We start from the raw sequence: 21,754 nt of genomic DNA on the forward strand, positions 1-21,754 counted from the left end.
TGTTTTTCTTAATGTGTAAAAGCTATTTTAACAAAAGACAATACTAAAGTATCCCTTTTCCCCAAAAAATAATTAGTAACTTTAAATTATTATCACCTTATTCATCTATATTAAAAATGGATACAATTATATCAGTCATAAAAGTAGGCACAATCTCTACTATGAAAGATTTTCTTGCCTAACCTAATAAATCCGTAAGCCACTACTTACATGATAGCTGTACGTACATTCACGTACATATACGTACATTACCCATTAGCCTTGAAAAACGAAAATAGTTAAGATAAGAACAAAAAATATATTGGTTACGCATTGGTCGATGCATTAAACCTTCCGGAATTAATTGTAATTTTATATAATTGTTCTATCATTAACTGTATTAAGAAGGCTAGATTTCAATTTCAGTTTGAAGATGTTCACGAATCAAAAGGACTTGTTATTCATCGATCAGTAATTCGTTAATTCAGTAGTAGGTTTAAAAGTTCCCCACAATTATATTGAGGTGACATAAGAATTTCGACGCGTTGTGTTGTTTTAACGAACATATGAAATATGAGTGTTAAATTAACTTTTGAAGAGGTGTTGGGGCGGACGGGTAAGTAAATTAATAACACCACTATTAGTATAGTATTGTAAGGATAATGTATTTTTTTAAATAAAGTTTTTCAAATGGATGATTGTATTCTTAATTATGTTATTCCAGGCTTTGGTCGATACAGCTACACCCTAATAGGCACAATAGGTGTTAACACAATTGCGTATGCGTGTGTAACATATGGCACGACAATAATTGTTCCATCCAGTGCCTGTGAGTTGCACACGACGAGCACTCAGAGAGGAATCCTTGCTGCCGGACCAATCATTGGTATCAAGAATTACAAATAAAATATTAATAAAGTATTCATAAGGAATGTTACAAAAAGTGGTTCCTGTTGCAGGTTTAATTCTAGGCAGCGGACTTTGGGGTCTTTTGGCGGACTTGTTCGGGCGCCGCAGGACCCTCCTCATCTCCATGTTATCAGCAGCTGTCGTGAATGTCGTAGGCAGTTTTTCAGTCAACTGGATTATGCTCTTATGCCTTCAATTCCTATGTGCTCTATTGTAAGACTAGTACTGCTGCAAAAACAAACTAAACTTAAATGTGTTTTTAAAGTAACCGCGACCTTATATTGCTTTATAGAGCATCGGGCCTGTTTTCGCAATCGATGTCGATGCTGAGTGAGAGTGTCCCCATCGCTAAGCGCAATGTAGTGATGTTGTTAGCAAATAGTATTTCATTTTTAGCACAAGGATTGATGGCAGGTAGAAAACTAGACGATTTTAAAAGTAAAACAAATAAATGCTTTTCTAGTCTGAGTAACATATGTGCCATTATTTTATTGTATTTGTAACATTATTAACACTAAGGATTCGTCCATAGAAAAGCTGCTGAACTCGTTTTTGATTTAGAAATGTATGTACAGGCAAAGGCACTCTAAATAAAACGCGCACTTAACATACAACCTTCGTTAATTAGTATTGGTGGCAATATTAATTATTACTTTCATCTGAAAAATGCAACGTTCCGCTCTACGGCGAGCCTGTCCCTGTATTATATTTTAGACATTTTAAAGGCAAATCAATAGCGAATACAATTTGATTTCAGATAACTAGCTATTACAATACACTGAAATACTACAATTTTAAAGTAACAAAGGCAGTTGATAGGTCTTTTATTTTTTTAGTGTTTGCAATACCGATCATCCCACTAACTTTTTCTTACTACATTCCTATATTAAACATTCACTGGAACTCATGGCGAACTCTCCAAATTGTATACTCTTTACCAAGTCTTGTGGCAGCGGGGTGCATGTACTATTTGGAGGAAAGTCCCAAGTTTGTTTATGCGAGAGGAATGCACGACGAATCATTGGAAATTCTAAAGAGAATTCACAACATAAATTTTAGAGGAACTCGGCAAATATTCGAGGTAGATACCTACTTAATATTTATGTACAAAAATAAGATGTAGCACTGATATCTTATATTTTATTAATTTACGAAATATGCTTCCAGGAGGTGGAAATTGTAAAGCTGGAAAAGGCACCTACATTTTCAATAAAAGAACAGATTTTCCCCTTGTTTAAACTGCCACTCCTAAAAAGCACTGTTATAATGACACTGCTTCTTATCTTTCAACAGTTGAGTATGGCTAAGTTAAATTTAGTTTATCTTAATGTATATGTTTATGTAATATGTTTGTGATTTTAGAACCGGAGCATTCATAATGTGGTTGCCAACCATAAGTAATCAAGTCCTAAAACTGGTGAAGGCTGGAAAAGGAATGGAGCTCACAGTGTGCGGAGTCCTCAATGCTAGCCGAACCTGGGAGCCTAATGTATGAAAAGAATATCTTGTTGCACTTTAAAACCACTATATTTGAGCATTTTAACCTAAAGGCGTGAATACGGAGACAGGGAAGGGACTTCAGGTACAGAAGGCTGATCGCCTTCTTGAAATGGCCGAATATGGTCCTACGAAGGTGTGGACATTTAAGAAGAACTAGGTCTTGTTGTAGCGCTTATCGTTTTTCTAGTAGTTTTTTTTACATTCGGTAATGAAACGTATATCTGTTTCAGTCAGGCGTATCCCCGTGTTCACTTGATGTTGGAGCTATGCTCACTGTGTTTACACTGGGACTGATACATTCAATACTCATTTGTTTAGTGAGCATCGTGAGTACTTTAAGTTCCTTTTAACCTGGAAAATAATATGACAATGTTAAATAGTAATGTTTACCATACCAACCATAGTAATCATACCAATCAAATATACAGTATTTCCGATATTCATAACCTGCATATTAATATTAAAATTAATAAAAAGAAAATTAAAAAAAAATATTGGTCACAGTCGCAGTGTACCTTTAACGCTAGTTACATTTCCCAGCTGTATTACGATACTTATTCGTTGAGCGAGGAAAGCACCAGCTCTAGGGTCACTGGTACTATCTATCAGGTGCTAACTTACTCTCTTGTGACGCCCGGTGTCTCTAAAATTAAAATATTTTAATTTACATTACCTATGCTCGTACAGGTAGTAAACAAAGTGGGACGACGTAACATGGTTATAATAATTACTACAGTATGCGGCCTCTGCGGTATCGCTGTTAACCTGGTACCCAATATATTTGTTAGTGGGATCCTGTTCATGGTCTTCATGGCTGGATTTATAGTAATCAGCTTGTACATGGCAATGGCTGTCGCATTTTTTCCTACGCATCTGAGGTACTTAATTATAAAGTAACAATTTCCTGTATCTTTATTGACGGAACGTGGCTGTCAGAAGGCTGATTTCACGCTCATCCACTTAAAAATATGATTAATGAAACTGATGTGGAAATTTGTCTGCTCCATTAGACTATTGCAATGGCAAATTAAACTAGATAAATTTAGATAGGCCATAGATTTAATAAATCAGCCACCAAGTTCTCATTAGACTTTATTTATTTTCAGGGCATTTGCATTATCGTTCGTTCTATCGGGAGGTCGGGTCGCTTTGTTTGCTTCTGTTCAAATTATAAATTATCTTCTAGAAAACAACTGCGAATTCAGTTTTCATTTATTTTCTGCAATTTTTGCGTGTAAGTGTTTTTCTTTACAAAAAGTTAGCTATATAAATAATAATACAAAGCTCCTGCCGAAATAAAAGAGCAATATTGTTTTACAATTTGCTGATAGTATTGAGAATATAATGGAGCGAACAGACATGTTGCAACAAGCTCCTTATTAAATAAACGGTTGGAACAAGAACTTACCATTTTTAAAATTTTCAGTGTCCGCGCTGCTGGCGTCTTTTCTCACCGATGATAGTAAAACAGTGAAAAACTAACATTAAAGGAAAAAAAAATTACTTTTTATTTATTTGACGAAATATGTTGACATTACGGTTCACCCCAATGCGGCAAGTATTAAATAATGAGTATATTACTCTTTTTACTTCATACAAAACAATAGACACACGTTTACATAGAAAAAACAACAAACTGACATAAAGCACTCAACGGAGAATTAAAAAAGTCCGTTAATTGTTAAGTATATAGACATCCTTTAAAGTAGTGGCAGGAAATCAACTACTTTATCCAAATGTGTACACACTTATGAAGCGCCGACTGTGCATAACTGCAAGTTCGGTACCAAGTGAGTGAATTTTTTTAAAAGCAGATTTAACGATTAGTACATGGGGAAGTTCTTAAATAACCGACCAAATCGTCATAAGTTTTATCTCTCAGTCATAATTTAAAATAGCATGATTTTCTTTGTTTATTGTATTTTACTAAAACATATTTTTTAAAGTTTTTATACCAGAAATCAGTACCCAGCTTAATTCCAGTAAACTCCAATATTGTAGCCCTCTACGCCGGTCGCCGCATTTAGTTTTACATTCAATGAATGGTGACCGATCGAAACCTTTCACTCGGTCACCAGTCCAGATAACTGACAATATGGTCAACTGACAAGGCATTTGATAATTGACATTTCAAATAAACACGAAAAATTAAATCCAAAAGTCAAGTCTAATCAGTAACCTCTTGTCACCTGTGTATTATCTTTTTGATTAATTGTCGAAAACTCATGAACTCATAAGAGTTTCAGTGTTAATCGTTGTATTTAATTGTATATATCAATTATGTCATTATATTTATAGTCGACATTTTTAATTTATTTATATATCGAAACAATACCAAACTTTTCCAATCTGAAGTTAAAACATTTGTTATTGTGCTCTCTCAAGACTCGAGACCATCGGCCTTACCGTGTAATAAAAAGGTAAATATAATAGTATTAATTGTAATATATCTGCAGTGTGTATTTTATAATTTTGAAATATCTATCTTAGGTTCGATTCCAATTTTAAACTAACATTTATGCCAAAGAATCATTCTGAACTTACTCCAGTCCAATAGCACCAAATGTTGGTTGTTTAAAGAATGAAGTCCTAGGATTTCAACACGAAAATTATTATTATATTCTAGCCTAATTACTCAGCTTTTTCATGACTTACACACTCAGACAACAACAAGAGGAATAGTTATATTACCAATGTGATATATAATATTTAAGTACTAGTTACACATTCATTTAGGTAAAATTTGTACACTTATGCCAATCATATTAATAAAAATCCAAATGAAGCATCCGCAAAACTACAGGAATACCTGGACAAAATAGGATTATAGTTAAAGAAGTGGAGGATGCAGGCAAGCCCAGCAAAATCAGTTCAAGTCACATTCACACTAAGAAAAGAGTGATAACCGGTGAATCTGAAAGGAGCTGTTTTGACAAAACAGACTACAGCCAAATATTTGGATGCCATGCACCTGGACAAACGCTTGACATGGCAAGACCATATAATAGCAAGAAGGATCATGCTATTGCTAGGCTTTGTAGCATGAAAAGCTGCAATCAGTCTGGTAAATAAACTTCTCATTTACAAAACTGTAATAAAACTAATATGGTCCTATGGTACAGCTCTGGAGGTCAGCATGCCACTCAAATATCGAAATCCTGCAGCACCTACAAAACAAAACATTGTGAAATATAAGCGGTGCGCAGCGGTTAACACGAAGGCTATAAAGAGTAGTGCCACTAAATTTATTGAATTATTAAAATATGGTTAAGTTTAATAAAATAATATTATAAATAAATAAAATAAGTTAGTGATACAAAACTATAAGGATTAAAACAATCAGATTGAAATATCTACGATTTAAGCAGAGTATCTACATAGTATCAAAAGAACAGAGAACTATGATCACTTTTATTGTATAATTGGCAAAAACTGCTTTCTCGAAGCTTTTGAATAATGTTTTATCTCTTCAATTCCAACAAGATTGATTTTTCTCTGAAGCTAATTTTAGTTATTGATGAAATCTATACAAATATGTTATAAAGCTGAAGAGTTTCTTTGTTTGGTTAAATGCACTAATCTCAGGTATGAATTTAAAATATCATTTTGTATTGGATGTTAAAAATACGATAAATTCTTACAGCTTTCTTTATTACTTACTCAGTTTAATTAGATAGAAGCCACATAATTAAGGCGTCCTGTTAACGCTAGGTCAGTGAAAAGCTATCAAATTACGATGTCTCACCTTGGGCGCCAGATAATCACAAAATTTTTGTCTAGAAAGTTTTTTTCCAATTTAACTGTGACTTTCCCATTTTCGATGAAATTAGGCTGATTTTAATTATATTGTACCATAATGCAAAGAAAAACAGTTGTTAAATAGCTAATATAAAATGAATTATCATAATATAAAATGTGATACGTCATTTAGGTACTTTTTCGATATTCCAGCTGTTGAAATCAAATTTGAATTTTCTTATATATGGTCAATGTGCAGATTTATATTACGTTCATTTAAACTAGCGACGTATAATGTGTCGCAAAGTCATTGATGTGAAGTGAACTTAGAATACATTCTCGTGTTGTCGCCATGTTATATTAACCATCACACACAAGGCTTCTTTCACATGAAAATAGGTGTCTACTACATTATGTATACTGTATTTTTGGATTTTGTTGTTATGTCTACGTAATCTAAACAAGTATAAAATCTAGACATAAATACTATTTATAAAGCTAGTATTATATAACAATATTTTTCTTGAAATGCGTTGTGCATAAAAATCAAAGTTAAAACTGTACTTCCTCCGTTCCAGGCTACGCGCTGTAGTGACCATGAGTGGGTCGTGGGAGGAGTTCTTTGCGACGCACCTGCCTCCCACTGACTTTGAGGATAACCGCTCCCTGCTCAAGGAGTTCTGTGAACGACATGACCGACAGGGACACAGGATTGTATTGGTTACTGTAAGTTGAGTGGCCATCGATGAAGTTATGTGAGAACAGCGTTGGCGTTCGTCACTACTGGTTCTGGTCATTGTCTTAGATTTTTATCTTAAGATTCCAGTACAGTCGTAAAACTATGTTTTTTACAGTCTGGCGGCACCACAGTACCACTGGAGCATAACACGGTACGATTCGTGGACAACTTCAGCGCGGGAAAGCGCGGTTCTGCATCCGCAGAATATTTTCTTGACCAAGGCTACGCGGTAATCTTTATGCATCGTCTGAAGTCGTTAGAGCCCTTCACGAGACACTTCAACGGCCAGAAATTACTCGACATGCTCGAGATGCAAGATGAATCCAATAATACTACTATCAGAGGTACGCATCGTTTCAGACGAACGACATCATAAGCGGTTTAGTGCAAATCGGTGGGCGCGTAAGAAGTGAGAATAGGACGGCCGTCTGCCAGTGTGATTGGTTTTCCAGTGAAACAGGACAGCGTGTTCGCCTTGGCCCCGGTGCTGTCGCGGTATCAGGCAGCGCACGCGGCCGGGGCCATCCTGCACGTGGCCTTCACCACGGTGTCCGAGTACTTCTGGCTGCTGAGGGCCGCCTGCGAGGTGCTGGCCAAGTCCGGCCCCAGGGCCCTGCTGTATCTGGCCGCCGCCGTCTCGGACTTCTACATACCCAAGGATAGCATCGTAAGTGAACGAGGCCTCTTCGGCGCTCTTCCATCGAGTGTCCGGTTTGCCTTATAGGATCCGAGTGCACGATGCACTATGCCCACAGCCCACTCACAAGATGCAGTCGGAGAGCGGGCCTCCGGTGATCCAGTTGCATCTGGTGCCGAAAATGCTGGCGCCCCTCGTCAACCTCTGGGTGCCCAACGCCTACGTGGTCTCCTTCAAGCTGGAGACTGAGGAGAATCTGCTCATTCCTAAATCGAGGGCCGCTCTGGAGAAGTATAAGCATAAGGTGACGACGTCCATAAGAGTACATTGTGTTACCTAAATGAATAAATTATTTTGAATTTGAGTCATTACTTCATGGATTTCTTCGTACACTACGGTATTGTACGACAATAAGGGTTTCCAGATGGTGATAGCCAACATGCTGCAGAACCGGCACCAGCGAGTCTTGGTCGTGACGAGGGACGCCAACCAGGAGATCCTACTCTCGAGGGAGGAGCTACTGGCGGGTAAGACCGTAAAGCGTGAATCGCATACGTTCACGATTCACTCTTTTTCTGACGCGTCGGGCTCCGCAGGCGCAGACATCGAGGCGGGGATAGTCGGCGTGATAGTGAGCCACCACTCGGACCATTTGGCGCACTCCGAGGCCCGCTGAGGGCCGCTTCTCCCTCGCAAGAGGCTCTACCTCGTCGACTAGCCGAGACGACGTCAAACGGCTCGAGTTCCAGTTACAGAAGTAGTTTCTGTCAAATCCGGCGGCACTCCTGCACTCCCGCCGACGTCTTCTAATATTCCTTAAACCATCGGATCTCACCCCGATTTAAAATTATTCTGCCTTCGGATTCCACTGAGTGAGGCCATATTGTATTTAAGATAAATGTAGCCTGGAAAATAATGAATAGACGTAAAATTCAGAATAATAATGTAATAGATTCAGGGTTATCTGGTTGTTGCCATCGCTCGCAATACTTTAGGTATATTCACCATATATTTCCTGACTTCAGATCATTGATTGCAAAATATTTTTATTCTGTAGTTGCTAGAATCGAACTTCGCCAAAATCATTAAAATAAGACATCCCTATTTTAGATATCTCCTTTATTACGGAATTGCAAATTCACCCTGACCATTAGTACTAAACTCGTACATATCTTAAAGTTAGAGTATTTTATCGAAATCAATCAAGAGAATAATATATGTATGTAATTTCACCACAGTAGTTAGTCTGTTATAATTCACGTCTAGCCGCGTGTGGTGTGATATCTGTGGTTAATATGATTATTAACTGTCGACCTCTGTTGTGAGCGATTGACAGAAATTAAGCAAAAGGTTTGAGCGGGACCACTTTGAGTGCCACTTAAAACAATATTCCCGCTTCGCCTCTGCCGTAGCGTAGAGCGAATAGAAAGTATTTCAGACCAGTGTAGCAATTTCAATATTATTCTCCGGATAAATTGACGACAATTGTGTATAAACAATTGTCTGTAAACACGATGTGTTTAAATTAAACATAATCTATTGTGCCCTATAGTTGTAATGTATAGATTTTACATGTTTGTTACGTGTTTATGAATAAAATGTTCTTAAAAAATTAACGTTAATGTCTGGGTGCCTGTGTGCTTTCGTAAATGTTTCTCTCGATAATTCAAGTCAGATCTCTTTCCTATGTTTGAAATTAACATATCAGTGCGCTAAACGCCTTAGATCAATAAGTCCTCGATAGACTTCGTGAAGAAAATATTTTTTTTTTACTTAGTGCTTTTATTAACCCCGGGTCCGATATTCTTGTGGTATTATAGCTGTAGTGCAACCCTTCCGATATTAAATTGACGCGTGAAAAAAACTATGTAAATGTTACAATATATTGATTAGTTTTATAAATATATTTATTGGATTTTGAAGGGTATTTATAGATGTTTGTGATTCTTGTTAAGAATAATGTATGTTCTGATTATTAGACATAGTACAAATATAATCTGTTTGGAAAGTTGGCCTTTTATTTGTCCTTTTAAAATTATATTAAGATATTAGATTAGAAATTGTAGTTCATCAAATAATAAATATATATTCTATATAAATTCTCTTTATCCTGTGGGTGTCTTTCTCGAGTTGGCAGTTTTCAGCGGTCGAGATATTTTTCGTTTATAGCGTCATGGCCTGTCAGAATTGTATTGAAAAATTTCTAAATACTTAAATATACGCTACTCGGTAGTGAACAAACGACGGCCCTATGTTTTGATATTTATATGTAGTTTTTGTTCTAAATTTATTATTATGGTAAGTAGTTACTTTATAGATGTACCAAAGTATCAATGTATTTTTCTAAAAGTGATTGTTCATAGGAGGAGGAAGTCGAAGATATTGTGGGAGACGTGAATTACACTGATTCACAAAAAAGTATTACCGCTTCGAATGTGTACTCGCTCGACTTCACAGACAGTAGTTCAGATAAAAACCATTCTTCGAGTAAAGAAACATATGTCATCGATTGCGATGATAGCGACACCAGTGATAAAACATATCAATCTAACAGATTCCCAGCCACTGTTCAGTTAAAAGAATATGCTCAAAATAAAATGACAGCAAAAAATAATCGTTGCATGGAAATTACAAAAAAAACAAACAGGTTCGACAGAGATGATCTCCAGCAATATTCTTTACATTCAGAAGAAATATTTACTCAAACGAGTAAAACTATTTTCGAGCTAGCGCAAAATGAAAAGCGCCTAGCTTCAACAGCTGATGGTGTCAATTCTCTAGAAACACAAACATCATTTATTTCAATAACGGAAAACAAAACCGTAGAGTACCACATTCAACTAATAAGCGATAAAACCCTTTTTAATCCAACTCAACAGCTAACCAACTCCATAGTTTATAATACTAATTTCGTAAGCCAGGCACTTGCCGATTCATTAGAAGATAAATCTTCTATATATCAAGAGTCTGAGAACGAGATAGAAATAAGTAAAAGAAACCTTACAGGAGAAACTGATGATAAGATAATTAAATTTGTGGACGATGGTTCTCGAGAGGATATAGCCCAAGATGAGAATGCGAATGAATATGAAAATTCTCCTTGTGACTCCGATATAGAAGAGGATTCTTTAGATAATTTGTATCAAGAAACTGATCAAGACATAAGTGAATCGAGTGTAATCCCGAAATCTGTTGATAACGACATTGATGATTTGTATAGAAAATTGTCTCGCTGCGGTGAGGTGGCTTTTTATCAAGACGAAAAGACGGAAATACCTATAGTGGGTATTTTAACTCCATTGACGGAAGAAACCAATGTAAGGAAAACAAGTGTAACGGACATAAGCCCTAGCGAAGAAACGCTTACCAAAAATGAGGATACTAAAAACATAAGTCAAATTACAAAATCTAAAAGTACTGTGAATCCAATATTTCATTGCAATGAAAACCAAAGTCACTTTAGACTCCCACCAATTAACAATTTTTCCTGCCCTAATAGTCCTTTGAACTTTTTGTTTTCCAACGCATGTAGTAAATTAATCAAAACCAATACCCTACCCCTTGTGTCTGATAACCGCAAAGAGAGATCGCGATGGAAGATTGACACCAACGCATCTGGAGAAAATCCCTTAATAAATATTAACAAAGGTAATTCATCATAGGTCCTTCGCAACGCACTTACGAGCCTTCTGGCAATGTGAGTGTCCATGGACACTTATCATCATCACTTAACATCAGGTCAGCCTCCTGCCCGTTTGCCTCCTATTACATACAAAAAACGTCAAACTCAACGTCGTGTTCCGTGCCTTAGCTTATACTAATTAGTAGTTATTATCACAGTCATTCAGTAACTAGTTAATACTTATACGTTTATTCTCAGATGCAGGTAGGTATCACAGCGATACAATACAATTACCTCCCATTAACCACGGGGAAGGTTTTATCAAAAAGGAGCGGCAGCTTGGCAAAACCCAAACCAGCGATGAAGCAAATCAGGATGCTATAAGTATTAAAGAGAAAATACGAGAACTCAAGATGACCCAACGGAGACCCAGGTAAAGATTTGCATTATTTGCTGCTGTGAAACTTATTGCAAAATTGAGAACATTGTTATAGAAATGTGGCACAATCCAAAAAGAGGAGTAATATTATTTGTTATTAATTAAGGATGGTGAGCCGGAGTCCATCTCCGACTAGCACAACCTGTTCTCCAACCGAAACTAAACTGAGTGACGCAGCAGAGAGAGGCTGCGAGGCCTTGTGTGGAGAGCTGCTGAGAAGGCTTCGTTTGAGTTCTTGGTATTATTTATCATTTAATATTTACTATCTTACTTTCAATATATGTATATATGTCTGGGTGTGTACGTAACTTTCAGGGTGCAAGCTTTAGAAACGCTAGACGAGCTCCCCAAAGTGTTAGAGAATTTTTGGCCTGTCATATCTGAACACAGAATTGCAGAGCTTATAAGACAAGTAAGTGAACTCCATAGTATTACGTTAATTGGCAAAACATAGAAAAGCGGCGAGTCAAAAGCAAGCTGTTAAAAAAAACTTTTTCATTGGAGTTTGTTGCAATACAGGTGTCAGTTCACGTAGATTCTGCGCGCACGCAGGTGTCTCGCGTCGCATGTCATACTCTCGCTGCAATACTAAAGAACACCAACTACACCAAGAAACCGGTACTCATATATTTATAGTTTATAGTTTAACGCCTACCGAAATGTTTCTATCGTCTCTGAAATTATTTTGCTTTTATTTTGATACATAAAGTATTATTTTCCTTTTTATAGAATAAACGTTCAGGAGGCTTACCTGATGTTAAGTGATACCGCCGCCCACGGACACCCACAATGGCAGAGGGCTGGTGATTGCGTTGCCGGCCCTACGAATATATCATAAAATGTTATTGTGCTTCATTTACCAAAGCCTGGAATTTATTTATATGTACATTCTAAAACAATGTGTATGCCTAAAAATACAAGAAAATATGACTTCTCCATTTTAAGATACGTACACACACACATAGTTGAGAGTTATTCATGATTTAATAAAACTGATATATCTAGCTACCACTTTCAATTTAGTTTCCCATGTGTCGTGTATAGGATTTCTTTGAGGCAATAGCAACATTGCTGGTGAAGACCGGCAGCTTTTGCCGCCCAGTCCGAAAGGCGGCAAACGTGGCCCTTGACCTGGTCGTGTGCTCAGTCGACGTCACTCATTCTGTCACCGCCATATGCGTCTACGGCACGGGGTACGTCTTTAATCAATGTATTCCATGACCATGCTATCAATGCTTCTCTCTAAGCACAGTGATAAACGAGGTGAAAATAAACGCCTAATAAATGTTGATATGTAACACAGCTATGTTTTACTCGTGAACATTTTTCTTTAAAGTGAGAAATCGTGTTCGTAATGAAAAAATAAGTTATGTTTACGCCGAGGAGAGATCACGTGATGTGTCTTCTTACCCCCCCCCCTTCCGCAAGTCCAAGTAGATAGTAGGTAACTGTAAGTCCCGTCTTGTTTCTTATTTATTCTACCCCACCATACCTAAGACAAATGTAGGGTACATTAAGGGACAGTAGGGGTAGATACCATACATTCTGTAATAAAGGAATCGTATTAACTTATTCCAACATAGAAAATATTTAGTTTCATGCGGAGCCCGTGATTAGTGTCGTTGTTGCCCTTCGAAGTACAAATCCCATTGTTATGTATTATTGTAATTCTAAGTATTTTATGAATTGGGTTACACGGGGGAATACTTCTAGACATAAAAGCGCCCTGGTGCGCTGCGCTTCAGCTCGCCTTCTGGTAGTATGCGCTGCTTTCGCCGAAGGGGGTCGGCTGCTGCTGCGAGGCCGCCCGCCCAGCGCAGCCACGGCTAGGGCACATGTGCTGCGGGGGCTCTCACATTTACTCTACGATAAGAACGCGGACACCAGGTATGGCTTAGGGATACCTATTTTATTTGCAAATATTGATTAATAATAATAATATACAGTTAGTCCAACCGATTTATTTGTTTCCTTTAAGAAAATACGCCGAACGCCTCTATGCCATGTTGCGGCCTCTAAATAACTTTGAAGCGTACTTTTTAACGGACGTCGACATCGAGACTGCGTCCAGGCAAATGAAGAAATATGACCAAACCATCTCAACATCGAAACTAACATAATTCCCGTATGCGTTTATTTGGATACTAATTATGTATAGTCTGTATGTTGCGTCTTTTATGCGTTTGTAATTTAAAAAGATTATGAAAATAAAAAATTATAGAATCGCTTGTAAGGTCTTTCATTCATTATTTATAGTCGAAACTCTGCTAATAGTGTCGGACTGAGATATACTCGAGTAGCGATAATCGATAATCGAACACAGCCTTTATCGCTATTCCTCTCCCCGAAGACATTATCCTTAAAACCTCACCCAGCATCAGAAGACTGGGCGTTCACATATCGAGTGATGGTCAGTTTGCGAATTCTGCCCCACATAAGAGTCGGCGACGATCAGTAACTGATCGTGGGCTTTTAGGGACACCTTTTACAGCATTTACTAATTTCCATTTACTAAGGAGAGTGTTCAGAGAAGTTGTTCGGATTAATACAGTGCAGTTGGTTTTTGTCATTGGACGTCGAGGCAATACGAAATTTCGACGTTTCATAACTGAACGATTTTATTAAAACTTTTTGCCGCGCACGCATCTGGAATCTATTGAAGTATTTTCGAACCATATCCCATTTAGAACCAACAAGAGCGTACCAACTCCTAAAAGGGCCGAAACGCAGTTGCGTGTCCATGTGTGGCGGTGTCAAAAGGAACAGGCGAGCTTCCACTATTCACAGCTAACCTTTTATAAAAATATAATCTCTTAGATTCCGAGACAATGTCCACTAATTTTGTTTGAAATGTTTGAAATTTAACGACTTTCAATCAGATATGCTCGAAGTAATTTAAAATATGTACAACTTATTGTAGCCAAAAAGCGAATCTTAAGAAATATCCTATGTAATGTTTGTATTAAGTAATAAAACACAATAGAAGGCTTTGTTTGCCGATCAGGATTAAAATACGAATAAACAATGCTGCTATTGGTTTATGTTGCATTTTTTTAGTTCAACGTAAAAATCATGCAATTGTTACGTAGGAATAAATTAGTTATGTTATAATGGATCAAAGATAAAATACCAATTTGTTTACAAATGAATTAGTGATAATGCAGAAGCACAGTTCAAGTGCACTTGGCCAAGTGCATATGCACTTGTCACTTGCTTCAATTCGAATGCTTCACACAAAAGTCATAATATATTGACATATAATAATAATGACTTCATTATTTCCGATTGTATCCTTAGTTAAAAAAAATCGGTCTTAATTGGTATGCTAGTATTGGTAAGTAAACAAAACTAAAATTCCAATATGTGGGACTCCAACATGGACAGCATACCAACGTTTAAAGATATGCGTATTGCTTTTATTTTGGTAGTTACTAGTAGGTAACTACTAGTTGTTTCAGGCTGCGACTCATCCCTGGGTTCGTACGCTTTGCATCAATGAAGGATGGAGGAAAACATCGCGAGAAAATCGGCTTGCCTTAGACCCAAAAAGTTGATGACGTGTGTCAGGCACAGGAGGCTGATTACCACTTGCTTATATAGATAATTAATTATCATGACACAGATACATAAGTCTAAGGCTTAGACCTAAAAAGGTAGCGCCCCTGATTTATGTATTTTAACTAAGTACTGTTGTGCGAAATACATAATTTCAATTTAATGTTTAGTGCGTTTTTGAGGACTATCGTGAGGCAAGGTATTAGCATCAGTCTAACCTCTCTTTGTTCCCAAACTAATGGAATTTCTCAAAATCCTTACGGCTGATAATATTGTGTGCCTTTCTTCCTGATAAGAAGATATTGCAACGAGGTATGTACTCGGGACTTATTATTCTAGTATAAGATTGTGTATGGACGGCCACCGAACCGTTCTCTGTGGTACAACTGTACACTTATAAACATGAATTAGATACACAGAGTTAAGTTCGGTGGCGGTTGTTGAAAATATTTTCAAATATATGTTAAATGAAACACTTTGCTTGAAGCTGGGTGTCAACTAGCTTTAATAGTTTAAAATATAAGCTTATTAATATAAAATTGGGGGTAATGAGGGTGCGAAGCTGGATTAACAAAAAACTAACTTGGCTTACATAAGGAAAGATGAATAAGAGAATGTTAAATTACAATTTGTGCGTGTGGGAAAAACTAAAAGGGTTTTGGCTTTCACATCAACATTTTGGCTTCGAGTGAGCAATGATTGCTAACATTTGGTTTACGTTCCTACTTATTAACTAAAATATGTATAACTATATTCGTCAGCAGCTTTCCATCTCACTGCCATCTCACTGCTATTGTCGTACGTAAAGTATTATCATACTTTAACTTTAAACGTGGTTTTATTAATTATTAAATAATATCGAGGTCACGCAGTAACTGAGATTCTCTTAAGGTTGATGAACTTTTATCTGAAGTGTTATTCTTCTCTTTAATTTTTCCCTCCAAAGTTATATTTTGTTCATAATTGCTTGCCACCAATTTTGAAACTATTTATTTTAATTTATGTAACGACTGCGACTTAATCGACAAATATTAAAACAGTTCATAACTTGTTTCTGTTCGGATAAATATATTATTTTACTGGGAACTCTAAGTCGCAGAAAATAGGTTTTTTTTTAAAATAAATGATATTGCGTGGCACCGGATCCATAATATAAGGAACACTAGAACATGTCAAGGAAATGAATCACATGGTAAGTCTCGCAAGTTCTCAATGAATATATCCGGAGTTCATCGTGCCTGCTCGTTCATCAATCTCTGGCACAATCTCTTACTCCACTTCAATTACTACACTCCATGTAACGTCCAATTCAGCTTCAAGATGACCGTGCCGATTTGTATTTTAATTCAGAATAATCTTTGAACGTAACATTACCGTTATACTTATCTTTGTATTTTACCTTTATTATAGAGGATATTGTTATTCTCTTGTTTTCGGAAGCTGCCTATACCATATGTGTTCAAATTAGGTTGGGGAAAAAGTCTTTTCGCATTATAGTATGTATGAACTTGTAATAAAATCTCTTTGGCTATACTATTTGTATCTGGCTGATTTTGGTATCATTAAAAGTTTAAATTTTAAAGAAGATAATTCCAAATTCAAATTAGGAAAATGCGTGATTTTTATTTATTTTTCGTACTGATGAGTGAATCTAATGAAGAAACTCGATACATTTTAAAATTTTACTACAAAACCCCTTTTGGATTTTTACCGTTTTTGTAAAGATGCAACCATTTTTGCCCCATTTTTTGGCGGATTTGGTAAACGCGCAACGCAAGGAAAAAAATGCGATGTTTATGGACCTAGTGAGTGAGAGTAGCACAAATTTGGTTTAAGTGTTTTCAATCCGGAAATTTTGATGTCAAAGATGCACATCGCTCTGGTCGCCTTATAACGGATAAAATTGATTTGATTTGATTGAAAAAGCGGAACAAGATCGGCATCGACGTAGCTGAAGAACTGTACACAAACAGTTTGGACCACAAAACAGACGACTACATAGTCGGGGAATTATCTAGAATTATATTTAAAAAACAAAACAATTGGTAAACTAGCAAACAGAAATTTCGAAAATTTTTGGGGGATACTTAGTTGTAACTCCTAGAATTGGGGTTAACTTATGTATTAACCATAATACATGCGCACTGCAACGTCACAGCCACCCACGTTGACGATAATCATAGCGAATGATCTTGCCCCTAGTTCAATAATAACAAAGAAAAGTATATTCGTTATCTAGTTCTATCCGTTTAGATGCTGCGGTCATCATAATGTATCGGACGATATTTATGTACGCGTGGAGCGCGTCATGTTATTGCTGACCTTATTCAAGCTTTTATTACTGCGATTATTTCTATCATATCTTTCCTTATAAAGATATCCATGTTTAAAAGCAATAAAAGTGAAATAATTGCGACGAAGTTACGTTTCCATCACATCTATAAGTCTCTATTATACCTATGGAGTGACGTTCTGTAGGTCCATTGATCGTTCCCGCCCAACGTTTCTACTATAAAACTTTTAAACCGTTTTAAGTATCGTTTACGACAACACAACTTAAAGTTAACACGACAAATAGAATCTAAAGGATTTCTATTTACAACATGTTTTATGTGCTCAGAATGTAGTTTAGATAAAAATACCGAATCTGGTTTTTCCCCATAGCAGTAATATTCCGTTGTAATATGGCATCATGTGACAGAAATTCATGAATGAGACACACCTCCCGCGTACCGAGGCGTTATCAAACTGCGTAGATAACATCTACGCATTAAGCAAGGCGCGCAAATTTATTAAATGTGCCCGACACATTAGGACTTTGACTCCCCCTAAATCCCGAAAATTCTAGATTTTTTTTTAAAGAACAACATTATGTATCGTTACTTAAAGTGTTATAATCAATTTACGTAAATAAAAATAACCAACCAAGATAAATTTTCAGCTAAAAATTATTGATTAGCAATTGGTATAGTCAACTACTTTAATTTATATGCTTTTTGATCAGTCAAAAAGGCAAACAATATTAATAATCGCAGCGATATTAGCATCGTCCAGAAATATTTTTCAGTTTCACCATATTTGGCATTACTATTGTATTTAAACAGTCTTGCAGCTTTCACATTAAAACTATTTTTGATGAAATGTTCGTAGTAATAAAAGACAATGTAAGAAATAATAAATTTTAATCTTAGGTCATATTAAAATCATAACAATAAATAATATTATCTACGTTGTGCGTACAATATCTAACAATACTTAATTACATAACTCGATACACAATATCGAAGGAACGGTAAGAAACTTTTTTTTTTATCTTCCAAATACTAGTGTTCTTAAATACTTAGTAATTCATTAAGTACAGAGTTACTTCTGTTAGGCGGCGACCTAATGTAGGTCAAAGAAAATAATACTCTCAGGCGAGTATTCATTCTGAGAATATACTGTATCCACGGTCAGTATTTGCGGCCGTCATCGCAGCTTCTCCACAGGATGCGGCGCTGGCGGATAACTGCACAGCTTCAGGAGACACCACGAGCGTTTGTGAATGCGATACGCCCGGACCGGAGGGCGGGCGTTCACTTGCGCCGAAAGGAAGAACAGGGCTGCCAACACAGCGAGCAGAAAACGCTGGAGTTGCATAATTGTAGTGTTTGTAAATAGTAGCGAATCTTAAACGATTACGTATTGCTGGTAGAAGTTTATCGATTGCCGGCTCAGTGTAAACTGAAGATTGAGTTAAGATGGCCAGTTATATATAGGTGCGGGGGTTATCGCGCGCGTGCATGATAACCCGCCGAAATGGTGATAGGAAGGTTCGATGACTGGGCTTCAATGTCATTTTATTTCATTGTAGTAAAATTATCAATTTCGTGGATAGGTTATGATAAATCGCTGATTTTTTTAATGATTCGAAAATCGATATAATGTGAGCGGGGCAAAAAACTTTATTGTTTAATAAAATGTAAATCATTGCATTAAACACTTCTAAAAGGCCAGCAACGCACTAGTTGCCCTCTGGTAATGATGGCTGATCACTTAACATCGGATGAGCCTCCTATTATAATATAAACATCACAGTCTGACATTTCCTTACTCGATCGTTTTAGCCGACTTTAAGGATATTTTACAAATAAGACGTGAAAGTATATTCATTAGTTTTCAAATAGAGCTTCTAATAACGTGCAGTATTTTCTTAGGTGAGAAAATTCATTATTTTATAGTCAAATTAAAGCTCGACGAGTCGTGACAAACAAATATTAAGACACAGATCTTGATGAGAATCATTATCATCAAGGTGTATGAGAATCATTATCAAGAGCCAAAGTAATGATGTAACAACGGAATTATTTTGATAATTAAAGTTATCAACACGGTCGTCGCACGAACACCGTACTCAGCAAATTGGGTCAATAAGAAGCCTTGTATTTCAGACTGGACCGTCTTTATCTATCTGGGTTAAAATGGGTTTCTAAATTATGCTCTGTTTAGTCTATGTTCTTGCGCACGTAAGTTGTCAATGGACAGGGATTGGATGATTTACATTATTTGAAATATACCCACTACAAACTCTAAAATGTATTAAAAATATAAGAGTATATGATAACCGAGCATATCTTTATGTCAAGCCAAATTTAAAATAGGTGAGATGAAATTAAAGCGAGCGTAGCCTTTAACCTTATCTGGATTACGCTAAAAGAGAAAATTCGTGCCAAATCCGAAGATTTCTTATCTTGCCGAATACAATGTATACATATATACTTTATTCACGACTTGTACTTCAGACTAGGCTATGTAACAGAAAGTTCGTCCCCGTAATTGCCGAAAAGCTTTTGTGGCAATCCAGGCACTTAATTCATGAGAGTATGCCCTTTAATAATTAACCTCATTCAACCCATTTCTTAGAATATAAATTCATTATTAGTGGGTATATAGACATTTTGTTAATTAAGTGCGTAATTGACATTCGGCGAGGCTTTTGCGATATCACGTGTTGACTTTTTGTGTCTTGTCAATGATGCAACATCACCGCATATTGGCGAATAATGATGGCTAATCTAAGAGACACTTTTGGAATAACCTTAGGGTCATGAACATAAGCCCTTTAATTTAATTTATAGTGTTTTTTACTTTGCTTGGCGGTGCTTATGTCTTTTACTCGTCAAACAGTTCTTGAATATTTTCTTAAACGAGTTCGTCGTTGATTACCTTGCATGTATACCTTGATTTCATTGAAACGGTTCAATTCAGTTAGGCACTTTTTTAAAAGCTACATCTGTCACATGTCTGTTTGTTTGAATATGGTAGCTAAAAACTACTTAATCCTCAATACCTTTTCATTAAAAAATCGCGTACTCGCAAAATGGTTACCTACTATCAGTTTAATAAAACCATCAACCATTTACTAATGAAATAAATTATAATTATTTCAGTTTACAATATCAAAGCAGATCTAAAAATAACTCATACTGTGTTACGATTGGAACGGCAGAACAAAAAAATAAACTTCTCTTGTGCCTTATCTGCGCACGAGTCCACCAGCGGATTTTATAACATTTGAAACTGAAATTAATTGAAATCATTCATTTGTCACACGCGATGATAAAAAAGAATGATAATTTAACGGAACTTTAATTGGAATGGTGCGATGTGACGCACAAACTCTAAAGTCTTACGAAATCGGCTTCGTTGGCTCCAATCTAAGTATTTAATGACAAATCGTAAACAACGCACAATTATTTCTCTGAGCTTGTCTAACTTCAACGGTTAATCAAATTAAGCTATAACCTAATCAATGCTATTTAGATTAAAATGAAACATTGCTTCAAGTCACGCTTTTGCCACTAATCGTTTTGATAAGCCGACTACTGATAATTGATAATATAAAGTCGCGTGATCCATTCTGGCCAAATGTCAATAACGACTATATATAATTTATTGGTCATCACCGCGTGTAGTCACAGGCCGCCTCCAGTCTTCATTTTTCACAAATTATTAATTGATAGTGTTAAAAAATGGTTTTCGTTACGAGATATTTACTGATTATGTATAAAGATCTTGCTTAATGATACATTAAAAGTCGGTTAAAAAGGCTAGACAGGTTCTAGTCGCTCTGATAGAAGTTAAAAATTAAGTAATAGTTTAACGTCACTAAATATAAACAGTGAAATCATAGTCCTTTGTCTACAACATATACTTCGTAGCTTGTATGATGACTATGGGTGTGTAGATGGTTGTAGCACTTGACCGATATGTAATATGGCATACCGTAAGCAAAAACAACCTGTTTTAAGTTTTGCCCGTACTACAAACTTATATTTATTCTCTTAAAATACATTTACATATACAATCCAATCTTCTTGGTTCTCAAAACCTAGCTACTTGACCAACAATAGTTTTTATGCCCTTTAACATTACCGACAGACCTACTTATAAGCTTATCACACTTATTAGCCTAGCAATTCGGACTTGTGTTTAAATCATTCTATTAAAAAACAATTAATCATTACTTGTTATTATTTATAATAACATATTTCAGCAGTAATTGTGTCATGGTATTCTTATTTGTCAGGATGAGCTTAACGAAAAACGTGATTTTATTATTTTTCTGAACTACTTCCTGAATTGCTTCAGTAGTGG

At 36.3% G+C, this 21,754-nt stretch overlaps 3 protein-coding genes across 5 annotated transcripts; all 3 read left to right on the forward strand.

The window, feature by feature from the left end:
• The first annotated feature begins 552 nt into the window (after window positions 1–552).
• On the forward strand, window positions 553–3,870 carry LOC123707954 (synaptic vesicle 2-related protein-like). Its single transcript, XM_045658297.1, has 11 exons — window positions 553–595; window positions 704–865; window positions 939–1,101; window positions 1,181–1,302; window positions 1,725–1,969; window positions 2,056–2,180; window positions 2,251–2,377; window positions 2,619–2,714; window positions 3,076–3,266; window positions 3,495–3,622; window positions 3,815–3,870. Exons 1-11 carry the CDS (start codon window positions 553–555, stop codon window positions 3,868–3,870), a joined length of 1,458 nt encoding a protein of 485 aa, XP_045514253.1.
• A 689-nt stretch (window positions 3,871–4,559) lies between these two features.
• Window positions 4,560–9,496, forward strand: LOC123708628 (phosphopantothenate--cysteine ligase). 3 transcript variants are annotated; one of them, XM_045659428.1, is made up of 7 exons: window positions 4,560–4,808; window positions 6,705–6,852; window positions 6,981–7,209; window positions 7,318–7,532; window positions 7,621–7,806; window positions 7,927–8,029; window positions 8,099–9,495. In XM_045659428.1, exons 2-7 carry the CDS (start codon window positions 6,724–6,726, stop codon window positions 8,176–8,178), a joined length of 942 nt encoding a protein of 313 aa, XP_045515384.1. In that variant the 5' UTR covers window positions 4,560–4,808; window positions 6,705–6,723; the 3' UTR covers window positions 8,179–9,495. The 3 variants fall into 3 exon arrangements, with proteins under 3 accessions (XP_045515384.1, XP_045515385.1, XP_045515383.1); XM_045659429.1 differs by lacking the exon at window positions 4,560–4,808 and adding an exon at window positions 5,145–5,452 and having other exon boundaries at window positions 8,099–9,496; XM_045659427.1 differs by lacking the exon at window positions 4,560–4,808 and adding an exon at window positions 5,754–5,973 and having other exon boundaries at window positions 8,099–9,496.
• A 172-nt stretch (window positions 9,497–9,668) lies between these two features.
• Window positions 9,669–13,791, forward strand: LOC123709001. The gene is made up of 9 exons (XM_045660074.1): window positions 9,669–9,800; window positions 9,866–11,150; window positions 11,383–11,557; window positions 11,670–11,801; window positions 11,879–11,975; window positions 12,083–12,181; window positions 12,608–12,756; window positions 13,277–13,450; window positions 13,542–13,791. Exons 1-9 carry the CDS (start codon window positions 9,798–9,800, stop codon window positions 13,681–13,683), a joined length of 2,256 nt encoding a protein of 751 aa, XP_045516030.1. The 5' UTR covers window positions 9,669–9,797; the 3' UTR covers window positions 13,684–13,791.
• The last annotated feature ends 7,963 nt before the right edge of the window (window positions 13,792–21,754 follow it).

Source organism: Pieris brassicae, chromosome 4 (assembly GCF_905147105.1).
Source record: "Pieris brassicae chromosome 4, ilPieBrab1.1, whole genome shotgun sequence".
Lineage (NCBI taxonomy): Eukaryota > Metazoa > Arthropoda > Insecta > Lepidoptera > Pieridae > Pieris > Pieris brassicae.